At 42.0% G+C, this 26,670-nt stretch overlaps 1 protein-coding gene across 2 annotated transcripts in view; it reads left to right on the top strand.

Moving 5' to 3' along the window:
- The window catches only part of LOC117257198 (low-density lipoprotein receptor-related protein 1-like), a 122,462-nt gene that overhangs the window by 57,304 nt on the left and 38,488 nt on the right, over positions 1-26,670 (top strand). For both annotated transcript variants that reach the window (XM_033627191.2, XM_033627190.2), the window contains exons 7-27: positions 1,076-1,238; positions 3,176-3,398; positions 6,559-6,748; positions 6,852-6,995; positions 10,264-10,500; positions 11,098-11,278; positions 13,201-13,423; positions 14,041-14,230; positions 14,379-14,504; positions 15,818-15,958; positions 16,467-16,592; positions 16,676-16,792; positions 17,618-17,698; positions 18,667-18,834; positions 20,917-21,099; positions 21,190-21,387; positions 21,546-21,791; positions 22,730-22,927; positions 25,513-25,717; positions 25,864-26,028; positions 26,145-26,389. In XM_033627191.2, the coding sequence (XP_033483082.1) occupies positions 1,076-1,238; positions 3,176-3,398; positions 6,559-6,748; positions 6,852-6,995; positions 10,264-10,500; positions 11,098-11,278; positions 13,201-13,423; positions 14,041-14,230; positions 14,379-14,504; positions 15,818-15,958; positions 16,467-16,592; positions 16,676-16,792; positions 17,618-17,698; positions 18,667-18,834; positions 20,917-21,099; positions 21,190-21,387; positions 21,546-21,791; positions 22,730-22,927; positions 25,513-25,717; positions 25,864-26,028; positions 26,145-26,389 (3,750 nt within the window). The remainder of the gene's footprint in view (positions 1-1,075; positions 1,239-3,175; positions 3,399-6,558; positions 6,749-6,851; positions 6,996-10,263; positions 10,501-11,097; positions 11,279-13,200; positions 13,424-14,040; positions 14,231-14,378; positions 14,505-15,817; positions 15,959-16,466; positions 16,593-16,675; positions 16,793-17,617; positions 17,699-18,666; positions 18,835-20,916; positions 21,100-21,189; positions 21,388-21,545; positions 21,792-22,729; positions 22,928-25,512; positions 25,718-25,863; positions 26,029-26,144; positions 26,390-26,670) is intronic.

The raw sequence follows: 26,670 nt of genomic DNA, 5'->3' as shown, positions 1-26,670 counted from the left end.
TGGTAACTGCAGCTGTCAAATGAATATTGTAGTGTAGAGGGTACATCATTTTCCATCGAAATGTAGTGGTGTATGGTTAACCTATAAAGTTGAAATGGATTAAAGTACTTGAAAAAGTATTTTCATTCTATAAAAAAAGTATAAGTACAAGTATCTCAAAAGTATACCCAAGTACAGTACTTGAGTAAATGTACTTTCCACCATTCACTACTTAATTATCCTGGACCTTTAAAATCCTCACATCTCCTTTCCTTCAGCTTTAACAATAGCTTTCTTTCTCTGATCCTTGGCTCAGACTCAGTGTGGCTGAGCTGCTGTTTGAGGAGAGGAAGGAAGAGGAGGGAATGAGTGATCCAGGGAGAGGGGTATATTAGTGTCTCGTGTTATTCTTTTTCACTATTTTTCTGCACTCTCAGACCCTTCCTATGTGGTCCTGCACCACATTCAGGACAGTTTGGATAGAGCAGGGGTATTCCGTTTTTTTTCTCCTGTAAATGTTCCATAAATTGGGCGTGTGTGGTGGCATGTGCACACGCCTAGGTGTTTAATTTTCATCATCGGGTGGGGCGCTGGTGTTCTCCGTGAGCCGAGCCTCAGGAAAATAAACGCAGCGGCAACCGCCCGCCTGCCGTCGCTTAGCTACAGCTATGGCAACATCACACTCCTCGAGGCAACAAACAGCTTGTCTCATATTCTGTCTGTCTGAGCGACTTTGAATGACAGACGCATTACCTAGACACCTGCTAATTGGAGTTGGCTGTCGTCTCATTTGTCAGTCAGGAAAACTACCTCAAGTCCAAACCTAAAATTGTGGACTGTGTGTGAATGTGCGTGTGAGTGCTGTAGAGAGAGAGATGTTGAAGTAGCTGCCACACAGTATTGCTGACTAATTTACTTCCATCACATGACCATGAGTCAACCTTCTTACCCATCTGCTACAAGTATGTACAACAACATCACACGCTCAGGCTCTGCACCAGTCAATATGAATCCATTCAAGTACCAAAAACACTGTTTTTACCTCCTGTGTCCCATCTTCCCCCCCTTCTCACCCCTCCACTCTTTCTCTGTCCAGATGTGGAGCAGATGGCCATCGACTGGCTCACAGGAAACTTCTACTTTGTGGATGACGTGGACGACAGGATCTTCGTGTGTGACAAGGATGGGCAGACATGTGTCACCCTCCTGGACCAGGAGCTGTATAACCCTAAAGGCATCGCCTTGGACCCCACCATGGGGTCAGTTTGATCTCTTACTATCTGTCTTATGCGTAAACATAATCCATGCAAACACATAAAAATCCCATGCAAACAACTGGAGTCAGACTTCTGTCATCTGACGTTACCAAACTTTAAACTTTCAAGTTGAGATGGGGGAAAAGGCTAAATGGGAGTTTGGATGTTGGAGTAATTGAGCGCAGATGTTCCATTTGCAGTGCGGTACGCTGACTGTATAGGTTTGGAGAGTAAAAGCATGTTTTTGTTACAGCTCTTTTGTTTATGACCAGACTTTCCAACTAAATTCCTGAAAGTGCGTGTGTATCTGTGGTGCTTGTGTGCTTGTGTGAGTGTCTGAGAGCTTGGTAGAAATTAACAGGACAAATGTGAAAATGTGGGTGTATATGTGCCTGTAGCTGCGTGCATCGTTTTCATCCCACGCTATTTCCTTGGACATAATTGGTTCTTCCAGTAACAAGGTCAGGTAGGTTCACTGTAAATGATTTTTTGTTGGTCTCTTTTGTTGTGGTCCGCAGTGATGAGAGGGGGAGAAAAACAGCACAAACAACAATATGACAGCAAAAATCATCCTTTGTTGTGCTGTTAAATTAGTGACCACAAATCTTTTCAGAAAGCCCACACAGACTGTTTACTGTATGCACCTTCAAAAAAGTAAAATTGACAAAAAACAACATCGTTAAATTTCAAGTTTCCTTCATCTGCTGGTTAATGTTTGTTTTACTCCACTGTGACAGGAGTTTGTGAGATTTCGGTTTGACAAGGAAATTGTGTGGAATGTGTTTTCCAGCTTGTTAAACACATCTTTTTTTCAGAAAAGATGTTGCTTGCTAACACATTTGCAGGGACTGTGGGCATAATTTGTCATTTGAAGCTTTGAATAAGTAAATAAAACTTAAATAATGATTATGCTCTGACATACAGACATAGATTATGTTTCACAAATTAAATACTTGTCAAACTTGTCAAAGTCCTCCACATGATTACATCTCAGAGAGAAACTCATTTTAGGTCTTGAAAATGGTGAAGGGGAGTTACTAAATCCAAGTTGAGGACTTCAGACATCTTTTTTTCTCCAACTAACAGCACAAAATTTAAAGATTATGAGCACACATTCCACATTTTCCTTGGAAAAAAAAAATGACTTAAAGGAATACTTCACCCACAAATGACCATTTGTTTATCAGTTATTTACCCCAAGTTATGCTGAAGTCTTAAAAAAAAAGCGCCTCAAAGGTGAACAAAGAATCAAACAATCTGATGAATCCAAGCTTCATTTACACAGTACTTTCTAAACATTTGCTTTTTTGCTAAGATACCACTATTGAAAACCCTTCAGCAAAGGTGTGTGTTTGAACTCTCCTGGTGCATGTTATCGGGCAGGGTTCAAACACGCACTTGCCCAGATGACCCACTTGTTTGTGTAAGACACTGTTAATGGGAAAGTGTTTTAAATAGTAAAGTTTTAGCGAAATTAATGCATGTGTTTGGGAAGTACAGGAGACTTGATAAATAAGACTTGGATTATGCCACCTGAGTTTGAAAAAAAAATTGTAGATGGATTGAAAATGTTTTGATGTAGTTTTGCTGTTGTTAAACGCAGCACCCTTTTTCTCCAATTCATTAATTTTCTCCATTTTTAAAGTCTTTGTTTACCTTGGAGGCATGTGAGAAAAACAAAGTATCACATTTTCACCATAACAGAGGGTGAGGAATAAATAAACAAAAGATAATTTTGTGGTTAAAATCTCCCTTAAAACAATGAAACTTGCTTGCTGTGTGCTACTGAAACTAGATAATTATTGTCTCCCTGTGAGGGGGATAAGGGCGATGAATCAATTTTAACAAAGCCAGATGGGCTGAAAATGAAACAATTTTCTGATTCACTTGATCTGTTCCTCCATCTGTCCTCAATCACTTCTGACCCCTTGTCTCCACAGGAAGGTATTCTTCACAGACTATGGTCAGATCCCCAAGGTGGAGCGCTGCGACATGGATGGCCAGAACCGAACCAAGCTCGTGGACAGTAAGATTGTATTCCCCCATGGCATCACACTGGATCTCGTCAGCAGGCTGGTGTACTGGGCCGATGCCTACCTGGACTACATTGAGGTGGTGGACTATGAAGGCAAGAACCGGCATACCATCATCCAAGGCCTGCTGGTGAGAACAGCTGCACTGGACTCCCATTATCATCAATTAGCAGGCAGATAATCTCTCTTAAATTAGCTGTCCTTGTGTACGCTATTCGTAATGCTCTAAACGCTCTAGTGTGCTTTAGAGTTCCCTATATATATCTATAATACTCCTTATGTTTCTCCTGTGTGCTCCTGTAATGGGTTCTTGCTTGGTGAGTTATGAGCACAGAGAAGATGGTGGACATTTGCCTTTTCATTAAAGCAGCTGATTAATAGTGTTTAATGCTGAGGCTGTTGATGTTACAGCACTGATGAAGCACGCTAACCTGTTACCATGGCTTTTACTGTGATCTGTTGAGAAATAATGGCTTTCATTTACTCACTGATCCTAAGGGCACACACACACACACACACACACACACACACACACACACGCACACGCACATGCACACACATGCACAAACACACACACACACACACACACACACACAAACTACCAGCTCTTGCTTTGTGTGTGTGTGCACCTGTGATAGGGCATTAGTGCATGCCCATCCTTTAGGTAAAGGTTAAAAGGAAGTGTATTATTGATGGTGTTAAGTTTGGGCTGTTTTATCAAGAGCGTGTGTTTATTAAGGTCTGACATGCTGTCTTAAAGCTAGAGTTTTCAAAGTTCTGATCAAGATGTATGTGGTCCTAATTAGACGCCATGATTAAGTGTCCCATGCCTGCTAATTAAAACCCTTTTAGATTGATTGTATTTGGACAAATTCGGATCTGATGTTGGCTGCAGATAGTTATAGCCACTTGGAACCTGGAGTATGTGAAATCAAGTAGTGCTACGTAACTATTCCTCTCATGCCCTCTTGCGTTTGTCTGGTTTGTCATGGGTGCATCTGTTGTTAAACGCCTTTACACATCAGTGTACAGAGTTGGTTTTTTTTTTGGTTTTTTTGGTGCAAATAATTTGCACGTCAATTTATTTTTTTTTTGAACTGCTGTTTTTGCCAGGAGTACTTTCACACAGAGCGCGAACATTAAGTAGCGAAGATGCAGCTTTTATTTTTTTTATTTTTTTGGAATGAAGGTGCTTTTTTGTAGTTTTACAAGTAAAAGGCACCAACCAATCAATGTGTTGGGGATCACAGGGGGAGATGGAGCCTATCCCAGCTGACACTGGGGTACACCCTGGACAGGTCGCCACACTATCACAGGGCTGACAAGCAGAGAACGCTTACGCTTGCTCATTCACCCTCACATTCACACCTACAGCCAATTTAGAGTCGTCGATTAACCTAGCCTGCATGTCTTTGGACCGTGAGAGGAAGCCAGAGTACCCATAGAAAACCCACACTGACAACACCTTTCCCACCCAAGGTTCGAACCCCCCAGCCCGGGTTTGTACCAGAAACCCTCTTGCTGTGAGGCGACAACGCTAACCACTGCATCGCAGTGCTGCCTATACTTATGAGGATTAAAAAACAACATCATGGAGGCTCTGTAGTCCAAACCATAGACTGTATAAAATAATGGATGTAGCTACTGTGACATCACCCATTGGTTTGTGGACTCCTGTTTTGAAACCTCAAGTTTGGCATTTCAGCCTTTACCATCTTGTTATTGAAGATCTAGAAGTCACCAACCAAGGGTGGAGCTGTGGAGGAGTGAGAGATGGATCTGACTCATAGACTGTAGTGATGCTTTGCTGACAGACTGTCACTCAGAGTTGCCCCACAATTAAATATGTGTAACGTTAAGCCTTAGTAAAATGTAAACAGGCGAGTTAACTAAAAACTGACAATCTGTTGTCATGTTGTCATGAACGGTAAAATTAGGTAGAGACCAAAACCGTTTTTGCAGGCAAGTATTTAGCATTTTCGTGTTGTTTATTTGTCATGCCCCTAGTGTGTAAAGACATCAAAGGTAACATAGTGCACACTACACAGTCATGTTTCCTCAATGCCTGATTCCAATAGGTTTCTATTCACTGTATCACCAGAGCGGCGCCCTTCAGTCTACGATAATAACCCTTTTTCTCTTTCTGAGTTTCTGTCTCTCTCCCTCTATGGCCCAGCCTGAGATAAACCACAATGCCATCTCAGGTTTTATGCTGCTGCTGACATGGCTTCTTGGGACACTGAGTCACTGGCCTATGTTTATCCAGATCTGAAACTTGTTGCCGTGCTTTTCCTCCTGATTTTTTGTCAGCTACAATGAAAAGCTACAATTTGTCTATGAGTTCTGTCTATTGTGAGCAGTGGAAGCTTTCCTGGTTCCTCTCAGTCACACTTCATCACTTTACAATACCACTTTGTACCATGACCACAGAGAATACTTGTTTCTGAGCAAAAGGCAAATTGTTTATCAGGACACCTAAAAAAGATGGTAAACAGTTTAACCACTGCTCCACATCACAGCACATGGTTTATTAAACTCAAAGTTACCATGGAAACAGCACCTCTGCTTCATGCTACATTACCAGTTAACACTCATTTGTAAAATAAAACTAACCATGGGAAAAATGACTGAAGAAAATCTTTATAACATGGAGGATAATTGGAACAGAGTCTTTTGTGTGTGTGTGTGTGTGTGTGTGTGTGTGTGTGTGTGTGTGTGTGTGTGTGTAAGTTGCCATGGAAAAGACACAATAATGGACACTAAGGTTTCCAGATATAGAATATAATGGACCCACTGAAGTAAAATGCCACTTCACATTGAATTGTGGGCCATTATTTTCATATATCAGGGCACATTATTGTGTATTACGGCTTGCATAAAGACAAGATACAGTATGAAGATGAGGCACAAGTGTGCATCAATTAAGTTTGCACATCCAAACTGAAAAAGTTAATGGCAGACTATTCATTTTTCACCAGACTTAGCTCACACTGTATTTTTGCCTGCACAACTTTCATCAGAGTACATAAAATTTTTTACAAGCTCTGCAAATATGGTACTGGTACAGTATATCTAATTTCTGTGGAAGCACTTATCTATTTTATGGTCATGAGGGGCAGCAAATTACACCAGTGAATGTGTGACTGTCAGTGAAAGTTCATTTTTGGAAAACTGAGTTCTTAGCCAGACTACATGACAGTTAATAAGTAAGTTCAGGAAAGCCCTGGGAGAAGGTGAAACTAATACCATCTCTCTCTCTTTTTCTCTACTTTCTGTGTTCTCTCTTCAAGATCGAGCACCTGTACGGGCTGACTGTGTTTGAAAACTACCTGTATGCCACCAATTCAGACAATGCTAACATGCAGCCTAAAACCAGTGTGATCAGGGTCAACCGCTTCAACAGCACAGACTATCAAGTAGTGACCAGGGTGGACAAGGGAGGAGCACTGCACGTCTACCACCAGAGACGCCAGCCTCCAGGTAGACTACACACACACACATGCATTCATATCTCATGCACATCTGAACACTGTATTGATGCTTCTGGTTTTGTGATTTTATCTCCCACCTTTTTGGTGTCCAGTACGTAGCCATGCATGTGAGGTGGACCAGTTTGGGAAGGCTGGAGGCTGCTCAGACATCTGTTTGCTGGGAAATGGCCACAAGACCCGAACCTGCCGCTGTCGCTCTGGATTCAGCCTGGGCAGCGATGGCAAGTCCTGCAAAAGTGAGTAAGACTATTGGTGTAATGAAACAATGATTAAGTCAGTGCGACCTCTAGCTCACCTGGTATAGTGTGTGAACCATGTAGACTGGGGGCTTTGCAGTGGCTGGGGTTTGATTCCCACCTTCGGCCCTTTGCTGTATGTTACTCCCCATCTCTTTCCCCACTTTCCTGTCTCTTTCCAGCTGCACTATAATAAAGGCAAAAAGCTGTAAAAAACCTATAAATAATAATTAAGCTTCAGTGGCTGCAAATCAACAAATGATCCACATAAGCACTCTAGTAGGCACTGTCTCTGTTGCTGTTACCTGTCAAAAGACTTTGGGGGGGGGGCAGAGCCTACCCCAGCTGACACTGGGTGAGAGGCGAGGTGCATTCTAGTAAGGTCGCCAGACTATCACATTACTTACACATAGAGACAGACAACCATTCACACTGACTTTCACACCTAAGGCCTATTTAGAGTCACCATTTAACCTAGCCTGCATGTCTTTGGACTGTGGGAGGAAGCCAGAGTACCCAGAGAAAAGCCTCGCTGACACGGGGAGAACATGCATACTCTGCAAGGAAGGGCTCCCCCACACTCAGGGTTCAAACCCTCCACCCTCTTGACTTTCAAACATCCACTGTAGAATTGATTCTGAACAACAGGTAGGCTAACCTCAACAGGTCGTTACTTTTGCAGTCACCAGCGGGTATGTGGAAAGATTGGGAAGTAACGCTAACTAGCTGAGGTAATTTGGGAAAAAAATGAATACATTTTGAGTAGGTTGTAACATGACTGAAACTAGGTAGCAGTTTTATGTTTTGAAAACAGTCGAGTTAAGTTAACGTAGACTCACTGTATTCGGGCATCACAGTATTCCGGACACTTGACCTTTACCCGCAAATAAATGAATAAATACTTCCAGGTCATGAGTAATATATATGTCTGTGTCATCTTTGGTTCCGCCTCTTTCGATTCTGACCAATCTCCACTTTCTGGGGGCTGTCGTTTGGGAGAAATCAACGCGAGTTTCCAACGTGCACGTATGACGCTCAGAAATGGCCGGAGGGGAGAGTCTTTGGACAGGACGCTACGGGGGGGGGGGGGGGGGGGGGGGGGGGGGGGCATTTTAAAGCATGATAACCCATCAGCAAAATGAAATAAACATGTTTAAGGTGTCATAGAATATTTAGGACTTAGTTTTACCAATATTTTGACTTTTCGAAGGGATACACACATTTACAGAGGCCCTTTGTCTGACATGAATATGAGCGCCAACGGCGCATCACTGCAGCAAGACTGAGCAAGACACACACCATCTCACTCTTAAAATGGCTGTTTTAAAGTTATTTACACATATTTGTAACTTAACGTTATTAACTTTTCAAGCCCTAACATTAAATTTAACTTACATTAACATTACTGTGTTACACGACTTTCCGGACCTGTCCGAATACCGTGAGTGGAAATTGCCAGCTATCCAGATTACTGTGAGCAGTCACCGTCATCCGGACAGCGTGACTACTGACTGTTTTTTCAACATTTCTCCCAAATGATTGGCCCAAAATGTGTCAATCAAACTTTGGTAGCGTGTAAGACCTGCCCCCAGAGATAGACACACCAATCAAGCGTATCTATCTGCGCATTGATATCTTATGGGACTTTTACTGTGCCAAGTGTCCGGAACACCGTGAGTCTACGTTAGCAACCAAGCAGAGAGCCCTAAACAGTTAACGCTAGCTTAGCTTATTTAGCTTAAAAATACTGTATGAAATATAAGGTTGAAATTGATAGCTAACTTTTTACCTAATGATAAAATATAAATCAAATAGTTAGCTAAATGTATTGGGTAAACTTTTAAAATAATTAGCTAAAAGTAGTGGATAGCAGAAGTAGTGAACAGTTAATGTTAGCTAAGTTAACAGTAACGTTAGCCAAGTGGCTAAATTGGTAAAATAGATAATGTTAGCTAACAGTTGAAATAGTGAGCCTAATCGATAAATTGTTCAAATAATAAGTCGTTAGCTAAAAGTAATAGGTAAAAGGTTGAAATTGATAGCTAACTTTAACTGAATATTAAAATATAGTTTGAATAGTTACCTAACGTAATGGGTAAACTGTGTCGAAAAAGTTAGCTGAAAGTAATGAATAAGCAGAAATTGTGAACAGTTAACGTTAGCTAACAGTAATGTTAGCTTAGTGGCTAAATTATTAAAATAGATCATGTTAGCTAAAAGCTATGACTAGACAGTTGAAATAGTAAGCCTAACAGGTAAATTCTTAAAACAGTGAGTGGTTTAAACAGATAAAAGGTTTAAATAGTAGACTAATAGTAGCAGATAAAATGGAGGAAATATCTAGCTTTTGTTCCTCCAAGTGGTAGTGCAGTTCAAACTTGACCAAACCACCCTCAATACTGACAGTTTAGTTGTATGAAAGCATTTTTGCAACAATATTTATTTTCATAATTTAAGATACCAAATTACATCCAGTTTAAAATAAATTCAAATTAACATGTAAGGAACGTGGTGGGTTTTGTCAGCGAGGACACATGAGCCCATCTGATAGGGCTGTGGAAGTCGCCAACGTAGGACAAAATAAGGTTGGGAACCACTGCACTGTAGCATACTGTAGATTCAGCACAACTGATGTGTGCATAGTCCCAGCACAACTGTGAGTACACTCTCAGGAGCCACAGTGATTCAGCTCTGTAGACCTAAAGCCAAGGGCAGCCAAGGTTGGATCTGGGATGCGGTTCCCCCCTGGGCTGTAGACTGGGAAAGAGCTATGTGCAAAGTAGCTGAGCAACACATAACTTAGTCTGAGTCTCTAGCTCATCGCTGACCTCCCCATGAAGCTGCCAGCCTGATTCAGCTTGTTCTGAGAAGTGTTTTAATATTCTATCAACCAATAATAGCATTATATTGATCTGCCCCCTGAGAATAGCCTGTCCTTGAAAATGACACAATTAATTTAAGTAAAGGCACCCCCTCCTCCTATCCTCTCCTCTCTCTGCCTCTCAATTCAAAATCGCTTAATTTTCATGCAGGGCTTTTGCTGATCGTGCATGTTATTTACTTGTTTAATCAATACACATTATTTGGAAAAAAATAGTCATGAGTCAGCATCTAATTTTTTTATTCTTTGTAACTAGTAACCATTAAAGAACAGGAATGGGTTAGAGGGCAAAAGAAGATTAGTGTTAGCAGCCTCTGTTGAGTTGTGTAACCATATATTTAGGTCCAAGATAAAGTCTTTTGCCTTTGTCTTCCTGTTTTGCTGCAGAACCCGAGCATGAGCTATTCCTGGTCTATGGTAAAGGTCGCCCAGGGGTCATCAGGGGCATGGATATGAATGCCAAGGTGCCAGATGAGTACATGATCCCCATAGAGAATCTGATGAATCCCAGAGCTCTGGACTTTCACGCTGAGAGCGAGTTCATCTACTTTGCCGATGCCACCAGCTACATCATCGGGCGACAGAAGATTGATGGAACAGAAAGGGATACCATTGTTAAGGAAGGTAGGTATCAGGGTTAAAATAAGGGTCAATGTGAGTTTGAGTTTGTGCAGTGATTTTCAGAAATTATTTGATTGGCTGCTATAACAGATTTTTTTTGACTCTGTAAATTAAATTTCTTTCCCAGGTGGCACTGGAGTTACACATGCACACACACATTCCAGTTATACATATGGATTTTGGCTCAGCTTTTGGCAGTAAACGCAGAAACACAATTTGCACTTGGAACATGAATGCATGCCTGAGATTTTACGCAGGTTAACAAGAGGTGATAAACAACTGTAAGCTATAAGATTTTTTTCACAAGCCCAGAATCTTGTTAACACAAACATATTTTATTTGTTTAACCTCAATTTATCCAGGTTATTCCACTGAGAACAAATTAACTGCTTTCCACAAATATAACCTAGAAAACAGTCTGCATGATATAATACCTGGTGAACTCTACTCTGTGTATCAGTAATCCAGTCTAAAATCAAGGTTTAAATCTAAAAGTATAAAAAATGGAAATCTTCATTTACTCTTATGAAAAGACTCTAGTAGTGTTTACATGTGTGCTGTAGCAATGGGCTTCTCACCAACAGTATGTGTTTGTCTCAGGAATACACACAGTAGAGGGAATAGCTGTGGACTGGATGGCTGACAACTTGTACTGGACAGATGACGGGCCCAAGAAAACCATCAGTGTGGCTCGGCTGGAAAAGGCTTCACAGACACGCAAAACCCTCATCGAGGGAAAAATGACTCACCCTCGTGCCATTGTAGTGGATCCTCTGCACGGGTAAGGGAGACAAAGAAATGGAGGGAGTGATTGAGGTTTTTTTGTTCCAGAGAAAAGGGATGAAGATTGTGGAACAAGAGTTGCATAGGGGTTGCACCGGCAGTACAGTAGACATTATGGCAGCAGTTAAAATTGTGTCGACTTCGAGGTAGCTGTTTAATGAAGTATGATGCGACATATGGTGAGAGATGATGATGGGTGGTCATTTCTTTTGGTTAACTTCCTGATGAGTCAAGTGAAATAATCACAGCTACTCTGTCACTCACCTCAGCAAACTTGTATCTCTGTCAACTCACTTTCTGTCTCAGTTTCACTTATCTCTTGTGTATAAGCCATTTATTGGTTTTATTACTCACCACTTTTTCCCCACTGTCTCATCTGTGTCCCTTCGCAATTTCCAGCAGTGAGCCTTTTATCATTTTCATCACATCTCTGTTATTGACCACCCTGATATACAACATCCGCTCTGATTACACTTATCACACGCTATTTATTAAAACGGATGGAGCATTTTTGCGCATTACATGGTAGATTTCCTCCACAAGCTTATTAATATCTCTCTCGCACTCCATCAAATGGCCCTTAATCTTGCTGTGTATGGATGTGTCTTATTGATATGACCTCCTGGGCTCTCTCCTGAGATGCACATGCTCATAAACACCAACATGCTTTTTGGATTGCTTGTGACAGGGTGATGTGTGTCCACACACTTCCCAGGGGAAAGGCATTCGCTTCCACTAATGCCTGTAATCAATCAGGCTCAGAGAGAAGAGGAAGGAGGAGGAGGAATTCGCAGAAAGAAAAGGAAGAGAGGGAGACAGATAGAGAAGGAAATATGAAATGTTAATGCTAATGTCACTCATATTCCAGGAAAGAGGGGGTTGAGTCTAGTTTTGTACGATGTTGCAGACAGCCAGTGCTCACAGGCTGAGCCTAGAGCAGTGAGGGATATTGACGGGTGCTAAAGTACCTGGTGACAAACATTTGTCTGCCTGTGGGCAGATCCACTGAGAAACACTGTGGAGCCACATCACAGGGTGCTCTGATGAGTATTGTGTGCTTTAGGGCAGCTAGATAAAATGTCATTGGCTCTGTTAATGCCTAAAGATTTTTCAAGATGCCCCAACAAATATCGCTTTTCTCTGTCCTGCTGTCACATATTATCAGTACCTGTACCCATGGTCAGATTATGAGACAATGGACCTCTGGGCACAGATATGCAAAATGCCCCACCACCTGTCCCACATAGGACCAAGTCACACAGTTTGCCCTTTTTAAAAATGAGTTCTGTTTATTTGTAGTTGTAGGCATTTTTTGTAGTTTTGTCTCTCTTTGTGGTGACTTTGTGTATCCTTGTGGTTGTTTTGTGTCTCTTCAGGGTCATTTTGTATGTCTTTGGGGTATATTTGACTTTTTGGGCATTTTTCCTTTTTGTAGTTGTTTTGTGTCTCTTTGTTATCGTTTTGTATCTCTCTGAAGTAATTTTGTGTCTCTTTGAAGTATATCTGTGTCTTTTTTGGTTGTTTTGTGCCTCTGTAGTTTTTTTGTCTCTTTTTTTTGTTTCTTTGTATCTCTTTGTAGTTGTTTTAGGACTCTTGGAAGTTTTTCTTTAAGTTATGTTTGTGTCTTTGTTTTTCCTTTGCATGTCGTCATTGTTTTGTGTCTCTTTAAAGGTCTATTTGTGTCTCTTAGGTATATTTGGATTTTTTCTTTGTCATTTTGTGTCTCTGTAGTCCCTTGACATCTCTTCATGGTCATTTTATGTCTCTTCCTGATTCATAAGCGTCAAATTGAGGAGCATTTTACAGATGAAGGCCAGGGGGGGCCCTGACACTTATAGGCCTCTGGGCCAGTACCTGGTAGGCCCGTTCAGTAATCCATCCATGCTTGTACCCACAACAGTTCCCTTGTTGCTTCCTCAGGTGGATGTACTGGACAGACTGGGAGGAGGACCCTAAGGAGAGCAAGCGGGGTAAAATTGAGCGGGCTTGGATGGACGGCTCCAACAGAGAAGTGTTCCTGACCAGCAAGACTGTGCTGTGGCCAAACGGCCTCAGCCTGGACATCCCGCAGGGCATCCTCTACTGGGTGGACGCCTACTACGACCGCATTGAGATGGTCTACCTTAACAGCACTTTACGCAAGGTCAGCACTTGCTTGCCATCATCGGGATTACTTTACTGCGGTCTAGAGGCAGAGTGGTTTGCAGGAATCAAGGCAGGGGATTATTCTGACGGGGTTTGACGAGCTGTGAGCAAGGAAATGAGAAATGAGTTTTAAAGTAATGGAGGACAGTGGGTGGTCCATCACAATGCAAACTTTAGTCTGTGGGCTTGAGGCCTTTTAATGCTGGTCACCCTTAGTGGCTAAATTGATGGTATTTTGTTTTCACTGGCCTGTGTGTTGGATATATTTTGGTTTGGTGGTGTTTTTTTAGCGTTTAAAATTTATAATGTTATGGTTGACATAAAATGAATGAAATTTAAATATTTACTCACATACTCTGAACACCACCGAAAAGGGTATTTTAGGGTTTTATGATCTGCTTTTTTGTACCGCTGTTGCTTTGACACTATTTTTAGATTTGTAGCATGCTTTCATCAAATGTTAACTGGTAGAAAGAAAATAAGGTCCATTACATCACATTGTATTGCCACTGTGAATACAAACATGTTTTGAGCTGTAATTCTTGGCACAGAGTGCTGTAGTCTGTTTTTTTTTTTTTTTTTTAAACCATCTTGTTGCTTTTGTCACATCACCAGACGGTGTACGAAGGTCAGGAACTGAACCACGCCTTTGGTCTATGCCACTACAAACACTTCTTGTTTTGGAATGAGTATCGTAGCGGCAGCATTTACAAGTTGGACACTACCACTGGCACTGCCACACTGCTGCGCAATGAGAGACCTCCCATCTTTGAAATCCGCATGTACGACGCTCAGCAGCAGCAAGGTACTTGGAAACACATCGCAAACACATTACTCTTCTATCCATCCATGTCAAGCCAGACGTTATCATTGTCAAAATACAGTACATGAGGCATAATGTGTGTTTGAATGAACTCATATATCTCTGTACATTCATGTTTGTTCATCCACAGGCTCTAATGCGTGTCGTGTGTACAATGGCGGCTGTAGCAGTCTGTGTCTGGCTACGCCAGAAGGCAGGCAGTGTGCCTGTGCAGAAGACCAAATACTCGACCCAGCTGACAACACCAGCTGCAAAGGTAAGTTCAAGACTGACGGGTATTAGTCATGGCATTACATTTTGTTCCATTACAAATACAAGGTTTTATTTCTGGTATGTTGGACAAGAGGAGTCAAGCTGTGTGACTGTTTGCTTTGTTGGAACTGCTTGACAAAAGCAGTATTTGAACAAATGCAAACATAAAGGGGGCAGTCACAACAACAGAAGCACTTGCTATATGTAATGCACAGGGGTGCAACTAAGGAATATTTTTTTATTATTAATTAACCTGCCTATTTTCTTGTTTTATCAATCATTTTGTCAGTAAAACAGTAGAAAAAAGTGAAACATGCCCTGTTTAGTTTCCAGAGACTTTTTCTTCAAATTGTATATTTTATTTGACCAACTGTCCAAAAATCCAAAGCTATACATTCATTTCCATAACCGCTTATCCTGTTGGGGGTTGCGGCTAGAGCCTATCCTGGCTGACGTTGGGTGAGAGGCCGGGTACACCCTGGACAGGTCGCCAGACTATCGCAGGGTTAACATATAGAAACAGACAACCATTCACACTCACATTCACATCTATGGGCAATTTAGAGTCACCAAGTAACCTATCCCCAGTCTGCATGTCTCTGGACGGTGGGAGGAAGCTAGAGTACCTGGAGACATGGGGAGAGCATGCAGGCTCCACACAGGCGCTTCCCCACCCTGGGTTCAAGCCAGGAACCTTCTTGCTGTGAGGCCACAGAGTCAACTAGATGTCTGACTCTGTACCAGGATAAGCGGTTATAGATAATGAGTGAATTATTCAATATTCATAATAGTTGGCAATTATTTTTTTGTCTGTTGACTAATCCTGTAATTGACTAATCAATGCACAAAGTCCAATACAAACTGCAACATATCCTGTCTTTTTGGAGCCTAGAATAATCAAGGTGTTCCTGGTATTTTGCCTTCCCCGACATTGCTCAAAAACACAAATAAAATGCAATCCAATTAAACAACGCCACAAATCAACCAATTTGACACAGTCTAAATAAAAATAAAATATTCAAATCTTTGCAAAGGTTTTTATTGCAGCACTCTTTATAGTACAAGTGTTGCTGTTTTTATGTCCACCCCTTGTATGTCTTCATTTTAATGCAGTCACTAGTCAGCTCAGCTCCAGCCTACTGTGGGTGAGGTGGATTTTGATGATGGATTTCTACTTTTCTTTTAATTGCTCTTTTCCACAAATCCCCTCTGTTTTCTGTAATTCAGAAATGCATTTCGATTTTTTTCATGTCTTCAGTGACCTCATTTTTTCACATTCCTTTCATTCCTCCTTTTCTCCTCCTTCTCCTTCCACAGCCAACCCATCTTACGTACCCCCTCCTCAGTGCCAGCCTGGGGAGTTCGCTTGTAAGAATAACCGCTGCATCCAGGAGCGCTGGAAGTGTGACGGAGACAACGACTGTCTGGACAACAGCGATGAGGCTCCTGAGCTGTGCCGTGAGTTACTGCACGTGCACACACACACACACACAAACACCTCAGCTAACATGGTTTTGAAACAGCTACCCCTCCTGTTGGAGTCAGATGACCTCTGGCAGTCTGAACTTAACAGTGTGATGATGCCAGAATGAAATGAGAGAGCAGACGTTGAATCTAGTGAGTATGTGTTCATACTTGCTAATTTTTTGTATATGCGACTACACAATGTATGTGTGTGTGCGTATGTTTGTACAAGGGGGAATGTAGCAATGTCTGTGGATCTGGAAAAGCTCTCTGTCTGCTTGTCCGTCCATCTGTCTGTGGTTGGAGTGCAGACATGTTCTCGTCCCAGACAAAACAAAACCCTGTTCAAGACAGCTTGAATACTTTCGCTCTCTTTTGCTCATTTGCACCTCACATCTCTCCACTCTTTCACCTTTCCATTCCCTGTACGCCTCTCCCCACGTGGCCTCTCATTTTCCCATGTTTCCTTCTTGCCTTTGAATGTGTCCTTTCTTCTCTCCAGACCAGCACACCTGCCCCACAGACCGATTTAAGTGCAAGAACAACCGCTGCATCCCACTGCGCTGGTTGTGTGATGGAGACAATGACTGTGGGAATGATGAGGACGAATCCAACACCACCTGCTCAGGTACTCTAACAAACATAACCCCTGTACTGGTTATTCTGTTCTGTCGTTTACCTGAAGATGAGCTTCACTGTGTTGTCTTTTAGCTCGAACCTGCCCGCCCAATCAGTACTCATGTGCCAGTGGGCGCTGCATCCCTATTTCCTGGACATGTGACTTGGACGATGACTGTGGTGATCGATCAGATGAACCTGCTTCCTGTGGTTGGTCAACTTTGGTGGTTTGGTCTTAAGCTCTAGGCTGATTTCTAGCTTTATATAGAGGTTGTTTTACAGAAAAATGTCACCCCAAATGTCATTTGTTTACCAGTTACTTGAGCTGGTAAAAAAACCCTTTGTTTCTCTCGCATGCCTCCATGGTGAACAAAGAATCCAAAAATGAAGAAAAGCCTTTATGAACTGAAGTCATAGGGGTTCGCATCTAACAACAGCGAAACTGTATCAATTCTCACACAATGCAAGCAGTATAATCCAAGTCTTATTTATCTAGTCGTATGCTCAGTACTTCCCAAACACATGTATTTTTGGTTTAACCTTACTATTTAAAACTGAACTGAAAGTGAAACTGATCTATGCTCCTTTCAAAGCCAGGTTCTACTCAAAAAAATCATTTTACCTTGCTGAACATGGAAGCAGTTGGTCTACCACTGTATTGATCAATTTGTTTGTGTTATTGTGTGACTTTGGTGTTGTAAAGCGTTAGTTTGGATTCACCAAAGTCACACAATTATACAGATTATCAATCGAGGCAGTGGTAGACCAACAGCTCCTGTGTTCAGTGTGGTAAAATTAGTTTTTGTTAACTGAGTCTGGCTTTGAAGAGAGCATTGTTAAGTTTCATATTTGCTAGTTTTGCCGTTGTTAAACGTGGCCCCCTTAAGACTTGAATTCATAAAAAAATTTACTTGAGTCTTCATTCACTAGAAATATGCACAAATTTAGGGCAACACGAGTTGATATACAAACATTCATTCAGGGGTTGAAGTATTCCAGTGACATTAAGTGTCTAAACTCTAGTTCTGTCCACAGCCTACCCCACATGTTTCCCCCTCACCCAGTTTACCTGCAACAACGGACGATGCATCAACATAAACTGGCGCTGTGATAATGGTTAGTGTCCTGCTACTGTATTCCCATTTAGCAACTCCTCGCTTTCCTTTATCACAAGTTTGGTGCATGTTTTGCCACCACCCTCATATTGGCACACGCTCCTCTTTTTGTCACCGCGTACCTTTGTGTGCTGTTGCCTTTCTCTCCTGTCTTTTGTTGTTCTGTGTTGTTGGTTTTGTTGTTCCGTGTTGTGCTGTTTTGCCCACTCTGCTGTCTTCCATTGGTTCTGTCTTTCAGAAAAGGATTGTGGGGACGGCTCTGATGAGTTGAATTGTCCAAACCTGACCGGTTAGTGCATAGATCAACATGCACCACAACAGCCATGATGCTAGCCTAGTTCTAGGACCGGCCAAGCGGGCTCAGAAACAGTTAGGGCTGCTTTTCTGCTAATTGAACATGGCCGCAAGCTGAGGCCAATACTGCTGCCTTTCATTGACTGTAGTCTTCTCCACATAGGTTTAAAGCTAAATTAGATTTGATGCATTTAATGCATTATTCAGCCAACTGAATACACAGGGAAGTCAAAGTGTAGCTGCTGTGTTAGCAATCAAATTAATGAAACTCAGTTTAATCCGGTATAAGCTTGATAGAATGCCAGGTAAAATGATAAAAAATTTGTTTACTATAAAATTAGCTGCTGTAAAAAGGCACTAAAGGTTATACGTTTGGTTGCCCTTTTACATTAGTATGGGTACTTAGTGCTTATGATGCTCTGCTGCCAAGCTCAATGTATCAGCGCTTGGTACATTCCCTCATGGTGCATGGTCTGATCTATGCAGTTTCTGTCATTATTCACTCTCTCATCTCTCATATTCTATTTTATTTATGTTCCATTGTTTTCACTGTCACCCTGTTAATTGTGGAAAAAAAGCAATTACTTTCTGCATATTTATATGTTTTTCCTTTGAGGCAGTGGGCGCCTCATATTGCGAGAGAGTGGGTGTTGTTTGATTGTGTTTGTTTTTCAGATAATGACTGCGGGGATAACAGCGACGAGGCAGGCTGTAGTCACTCCTGCTCCAGCGCTCAGTTCAAGTGCAACAGCGGCCGCTGCATCCCAGATTACTGGACGTGTGACGGAGATAATGACTGTGGGGACTACAGTGACGAGACGCACGCAAACTGCACCAATCAGGGTCAGTGTCTTAACCTGCTGATCAGGAGTGACGGTTAGGAAACTCATCCCTGCAACAGATAATTGTATACAAGAAATAGCAAATAAGGATTTATAAGAAATTTCTATAAATTAGACCAGCATCCTTGCAACTATACTTTCAAATTGCTAAGCAACTTCAAATCAAACCCACAATGGTCATTTTTCACACCTTTCTTATATAAATAGGTTTTGAGGACCAAACAGTTCTGGGGACTCCCTGAGAGGAACTGCCCACTAGGGAGATCTCCCAAGAACTAGATACCTTAAAGGGCTTTTTTATGCGTCTGCATCAGTGAAAGCCCTGGCCTGAGGCATTTTGCTTTCGGGTTGTCCATCCATCTGTCCATCTGTCCCATTCTTGTCTCAAAATACATTCAGGAACTTTCTTCAAATTTGGCACAAATGTTCAATTGGACTCAGTGATGAAATGATTAGATTTTGGTGGTTAAAGGTTGAGGTCACTGTGAACTTGCATCCATCCCATTCTTATGAACTTCTTCAAATTTGGCACAAACATCAACTCGTAGTCAGGAATGAACTGATTAGAATTTAGTGGTTGAAGATCAAAAGTCAAGGTCACTGTGACCTCACAAAAGTTTTTGTCCATAACTCACAAATTCACACGCTAGTTATGACAACATTTGAAACAAATGTCTAATAGGATGTAATGATGCAGTGTTGAAATTTTACCTCCAAATGGTCATGGGTCAACATCACTGTGACATCATAATGTTGCCGCAAAAATACTTTTCTGGCCACGACTCAGTGTCATGTTTCTGCTGTAAAGTTTGGCATTTTAACTTTGGGGTCTACGGGGATTGACCCCTGAAGCCAGCATCAAGTGGCCATTAGAGGAACGGCACTTTCACATTGGCTTCATTTTCCAGCCTGGAGATTGCTGCTTGTGCTTAATGGTAATAATGCTTTCTGCAGTCATGTTTACAATACACACCTGCTCTCACAGAGTGCTGTTTTTGCGTTGGTGTTAGCTTCCGGTCCTTGTTCATACAGCACACCTGCGGGAGGATGCTATACCCTGTAATTATGACAATTGAAATAACTTAAATCTGTATGAAATCCATAAACACACTACCTGGTATGTTTTAATGGAGCATTACACCAATAACAGTTGCGATTATTTGTGGCAAGATTGCATGATCATAAATATGAGCTGCTGCAGCTGATGAGACTGACTGCAATTGATACCAGCCTCTAACACTAATAATGTATGATAATAGATTTCACCCGATCCCAGCCTGTTTCCAAATGCTCCGTGGGTTTACTATGCACCTGGAGCTGAAAATGCATAAACAATCAGCACCTGATGCAATGACGGGATCTGCATGTAGATGCTAAAAAACCTGGAGCCTCATCTCTAAGAAAAACTTTGAATAAGTAGTTGATACTAAAAGCTAAAGCTCGTGTTAAAAGCCACTATTCACAAACAAATAGCCACTGGTCCTTTTCTTAACAGTATTTATGGAAGACAGCTGTAACAGGTGGTCGTCATTATCATGGGTGGATTGTTGCATCTCTGCACTGTTTTGTCATTTATTCCCCGAAGTGCACTAGAGACTAAAGTCATAGCTAGTATTTACATTTCAGTCAGCAGATGTAATAGGTCCCTGGTCCCTATTAGTCACACTGGCACCAGTCCAAAGGGTGCCACCACTGGCACCTAATAACTCTCACTAGTCGTTTAGTAAGTGATATAATAACTGTTACGATATGCCCTACTTATAATCATCTATTCGTTATTATGCTTCTACTGTTAAGAGCAACATTGAAACAATAACAAAAACTGATTCACTGGCAGCTGGTGTTTATGACTAAAACAATGACCCTCCGTCTGAAATGCATACTTAAATTTGTTCAATCTTTCCCGTTGCTAAGACTTGTTGCCATCCAGATTCCTAACAGACAGCTCATTAGTTTTTGTTCTCACAGTCTTTTGATGCTGCACATTGTCTCTGCTCAGGGCCGTGTGTCCTGATTTGATTAATGCACGCAGGGATTGAAGACAATGTCATTTTAGAGTTTTATGACATCTTTCTCTCCACAGCCACACGTCCCCCTGGAGGCTGTCACACAGATGAATTTCAATGTCGTATGGATGGTCTGTGCATCCCCCTACGTTGGCGCTGTGATGGGGACACTGACTGCATGGACCTGAGCGACGAGAAGAACTGTGAGGGTGTCACACACATGTGCGACCCGGCTGTCAAGTTTGGCTGCAGGGACTCTGGTGAGGAGACCATATTTAAACTAGTGTGAAGAACACAAAGTCAAGTTTAAGTACATGTTTTTTAAAAGAAACCCTGCCTTCTATCCATAGCACGCTGTATCAGCAAAGCCTGGGTGTGCGACGGTGACAGCGACTGTGAGGACAACTCCGACGAGGACAACTGTGAGGCGCTAGTGTGTAAGCTCTCTCACCATGTGTGTGCCAATGACTCCACCATCTGCCTGCCTGCAGAGAAACTTTGTGATGGCACTGATGACTGTCCAGATGGCTCTGATGAGAAACTCTGCGGTAAGAGACAACAGTGCCCAGGCTGTGTTTCAGTACAGGGGAACGCCATAACAGCGAGTAAAACTTGGCATCATAAATCATGTCATCAGGGCTTTAATAACAGCTCTGTGAAGCTATCCCTTATGTCAGTGCTCATCTGACTTTCTCTTTTTCTACAGACCTGTGTTCACTGGACAATGGCGACTGCAGTCATAACTGCACAGTGGCCCCTGGCGAGGGGGTGATCTGTTCCTGCCCACTGGGCATGGAGTTGGGGCTCGACAACAAGACCTGTCAAATCCAGAGCTTCTGTGCCAAACACCTTAAGTGCAGTCAACGCTGTGAGCAGGACAAGTTCAGTGTGAAGTGTTCTTGTTACGAGGGCTGGGAGTTGGAGCCTGACATGGAGAACTGCAAGAGCACGGGTAAGGGGCCGTTGAAGCAGTACAAGAAAGGGAGATGATGGAGGGTGGGTGGCCAGGAGAAGGCAAGAGACATCAGTGAAGAATTTTAACATTTGATTGATGGTAGCTGTACAGTAAGGGAGGGAGCTTGAGAAGTGGCTGGGTTCTGGGCTTTGTCAGGGTTCAAGACTGCAGAATCAGGAAGTGTGGTGTGGGTTTGGGATCAAGCAGAGGAGAGGCCGCCCAAGCAGGAAACAGTGTGGTTTGAGAAGACTCACTCTGCCAAAATGTGATTCTCCTTTGGACAATAGACAGAGTGCTTGAGACAGAAGAGGAAGAGCTTCAATGTTGTTCACTCAAGTATATGACTAAGGAATAATAAAAAGCCCTGCGCATTGGTTTGCTGCTGCCATTATTATTTTATGAAAAGAAAGAATCTGAAATATTGAAGAATAAAGTGAAGAACAGATATGCTTTTTGTTCAAATCAGAGAGAGGGCAAGACATGGAAAAAAAAAAAACGGAAACTGCTCAGTCACAGTAAATCAGCTTTGAATTTTATTATCCACATAAAAAATATATTTCTCCCCTGCAGCAACTAGCTGATGAGGAAACATATATTTATGATTGTGCTCTTCACTGCCAGGTCTCAAAGACTAGCCACAGCACCATGTCATTCATCTGGCTGCCTGTTAGGTACAGATAACTCCTGTCTTATTTACACTGCATTTTAATTACCCAGGATTAGAGCCACTTTCAACACGGCCCCTCTGTCATTGGACAAGTCACACACCGCAGTGGAACAGGGCTGTGATGTTTTCCACGGTGTGGAGCAAAGCCGCTCTGCAGTGTTATGAGTAACAATCAAACAGTGACCAAGCAAAGGGTTTTTAACCCTTAACCATCTGGTTGGCTTTTCTTTTAAAGATGGCCACTGATCTTCCCTGTTCATCTCCACAGATCCTTTCAAACCCTTTATCATTTTCTCAAACCGCCACGAGATCCGCCGCATTGATCTGAATAAAGGAGAGTTCAGTGTGTTGGTGCCGGGCCTAAGGAACACCATTGCCCTGGACTTCCATCTGAGCCAGAGCGCCCTCTATTGGACTGATGTGGTGGAGGACAAGATCTACCGTGGGAAATTGTCCGAGAATGGAGGTGAGCTTTTTAAACACAATCATAATTCTTTAAAGACTTTTTGTACCATCTAGGATTTTATCCAAGACTGTATATGATGATGTATGACATGACATTCTCTCCCATTGTACAAAAAAGAAGCCAAATATCCCAAACACGGTCATTGCCATCTTGTCATTTTGAGCCCCAGAGTCCGCGCAGTAGTTATCGGGAAGCCATGATAATGAGTTCCTGCCCATTCTACTGCCTGACTCACATCTGTGCAAAATCAACTTTGGCTATTCGCTTCCCGCTCACTTTCATTCAGTGTAAGTGAAGGGGCCAATGAAACATTCGGTCTTGGTGGCAAAGCAAATTCACATCTTTGCACTGCATGGAGTTTAACTTTAGTGAACTTTGACTGTTGAAGTCGCAGCCACAACCAATAGCAAAGAAGTGTGTGTGGAGGAGTTATTGTGTCTAACCAGTCAATGTATTGCCCATGAAAAATACGAACTGCCCCACATTATAGATGATGCCTGGTTGACAGTGAGTCAGGAGACAGGCAAGGAACATAAGAAAATGGAAAACGTGCCAATAACATAATATTTTCTTGGTATTTATTTGCAGGCTAGCTAACATTAGCTAGCCAGCTAGCTCTCTGTCTGCATCACATCAGGCACTGCCCACATTGAAAACAAATACCGCCTCGACAGACGATGGTTACTCACCTGTGTTTACTCATGTGTGACTGCACCCTCAATCACAGCTGTGAGTCATGGACTTTCTTGTGATAAATATCTTCTGTGATTATTTACCCATTTTCTGATTAGAAGTGAGAGTTGAAAAATGTTTAGCTCCATGTAAAATGCTGTGCTTGTCACTGTCATCAGCCGTCCAATCACAGTGGAGAGGGGGCGGGACAAACACAGCAAAGACCCAACCATCACAGAGCACAGATACAAGCCCCCAACAACCTTTAGTGGACACCTGATTAAAGTAAGACCAGCGATTGTTCGACCAATGAGAATTTGGTTGGACAAGAGCATAACGACCAAACAATCGACCAGCCGACAGGAAATTTACAGCCCTACTTTTGCCATGTCGTGCGTCTTTCTATACAGTCTATGGATTATTTATACTGTACTTACAGATGATCTACGTTTTGACATAAAACTTAAGATCCATCTTATAGTTTTCTTTCAGTGCTTTTAGCCACATCACATGATCTTCTTCAGCAGATAGAGATTACTGTTACATCAGTGCACATAAGAAGATTTCCATTACATTTCATTAGACAACACTATCAGATAAAGTTAACATTTTAAGCCAGACAAAGTTTCAAAAGCAAGTTACTATATGGGGTTTTACTGGTTTATGGAGACTTTCACAAGTCACAGCTCTTTAATCTCTAAATATGGTATTGCACTCTGGGGAAATATATTGTCGTTCTGTTGAGGTAAACCATTTGTATTTATTTAAATTACAGTAATGACTATTCAGTTGTGACTAAAATGTTTATGACACACTTTAGCTGGCAGGATTATCTAGTAAAGCCTGCAATATTTCAGGATGTAAAGCTGCACTGTTGGTTGCTGTTACTGTATTTTCTGCTACTTGTGAGCAGAAACTCTGTTGGTTTCATAAAGGCCAGACCAGTCATTTATGGCCATTATGCATGGCAAACAACAGCCAATCATCACAGCAGCAGTAATAATGAGCAAATCATGTAAACAAGTCTACACTTTGTTGTGTTGCATTTATGTGTTTGTCTGTGCATGTGGTTGTTTCGTGCCACGTTTTCTGAGCATAGCCAAAAGGCTACATAGTGCATACAGTAAGTGTGTGTTTTCATTGCTCCAGACAGGATAATGACTCGTCTCCAATAATTAGACATGTCCCTCTGATTAGGGACCCAGCGGAAAATGAAAGGGATAGAAAGAAGCCGGAAAATGCATCTCTTTAGCCCTGCAAGACACCACATATTTAGCTTTTCTTTAAGGCCCACTCTATAATTGTAGTATCACACCCCCCGCTGCTGTGCCACTACTGTATTTATTTATGTTTTCATTTATCTTACTGACGTGTTTTCTCCTGAACTTTGCCTCTAAGCATTTGATTAAAGGAATTACAGTTTGTGATGCAATGTTAGTGTTGAATCCAAATAGCTTGATTGCATTTACATAATTTGTAAATACTGAAGCAGAGTGGATCAGTGCTTCGGGTTACAGTGCAATCTGAAATGTTGCCATCAGCAAATCCCAGTGTTCAAAGCATTTATCCGTATATTGAAATGCTGTGTGAGTTCATTAAGAAACTTAAGCACCCCAGAGGAATGTTTATTTTATTGAGTAGTAAGATGAAATATGATTAGATGAGATTTCTTCTGCAGTTTTAAACAAAGATGGATGATACAGCAACATGCTGCTTATTTGTTCCCTTCCACTATGTTACATAGTTAGACAGATAGATTTTACAAAGGTCATGACATTCATTGAAACTGTCGAGGACAAAAACACAATAAACTTTGAATTTCTATTGCAGTTAGAGAGGGAAAAGGGTACAATGACATCTTCAAGTCATACAGACATACTAAACAAAACTGTCCTTTTTATTTGTCCTTGCAGCTTTAACCAGCTTCGATGTGGTAATCCAGTATGGGCTGGCTACCCCCGAGGGCTTGGCAGTGGACTGGATAGCAGGAAACATTTACTGGGTGGAAAGCAATTTGGATCAGATAGAGGTGGCCAAGTTGGATGGCACCATGAGGACCACACTGCTGGCTGGGGAGGTGGAGCACCCTCGAGCCATTGCCCTGGATCCCCGGGATGGGTATGCTTACTGTACTGCCCACTGATATAAAACAATGCTCATTTACAACCAATTACAATGGTATTTAAAGGGTAAGTGTTTGGTAATTAGAACCTATTGTACCTAATGTTTTAACTGTGTGTCCATGTTGTGGCATGACATTGCAGAATCCTCTTCTGGACAGACTGGGATGCCAGCTTGCCCAGGATTGAGGCAGCATCCATGAGTGGAGAGGGCAGGAAGACCATCCATAAGGAAACTGGCAATGGAGGCTGGCCAAATGGACTCACAGTGGATTATCTAGAGCGCCGCATCCTCTGGATTGATGCCAGGTCAAAAAAAAAGGGCTCAGACATGAACAAGCCCACACAAACACCTTTATTTTAATTCACATTTGGTATCTTTAAGTCATATCCAGATATTGATTTAAAAATCGTGTTATATGCAGGTCTGATGCCATTTATTCAGCCAAGTATGACGGTTCTGGTCTGATCGAGGTTCTGAGGGGACACGAGTATCTGTCGCATCCGTTTGCTGTTACTATGTACGGAGGAGAGGTTTACTGGACGGACTGGAGGACCAACACTCTGGCAAAGGCAAACAAGTGGACAGGAAGCAACGTCACTGTCGTCCAGAGAACCAACACACAACCTTTTGACCTTCAGGTCTACCATCCATCCAGACAGCCGCAGGGTGAGAAACACGCACATGAACGTGCACATGCTGTTGAGATCAAGTTTTGAAATTAAAGGAATACTTCACCCACCAATCAATTACTCACCCAGTGTTAAGTTGAATTTGTGAAGAAAAGTTAGTTTTTCTCGTATGCCTCGTTGGTGAATGAAAGATCAAAAAATGAGAAAATTCTTGATGAATTAAAGTCGTAGGGGTCCATGTTTTTAAATGGCAAAACTATATTAAAACATCAGTTTACAAACTCTCACATAACTCGTGCAGTATAATTCAAGTCAACA

This window comes from Epinephelus lanceolatus, chromosome 1 (genome assembly GCF_041903045.1).
Source record: "Epinephelus lanceolatus isolate andai-2023 chromosome 1, ASM4190304v1, whole genome shotgun sequence".
Classification (NCBI taxonomy): Eukaryota; Metazoa; Chordata; class Actinopteri; order Perciformes; family Serranidae; genus Epinephelus; species Epinephelus lanceolatus.
This window is presented reverse-complemented; position numbering and strand designations above follow the sequence as displayed.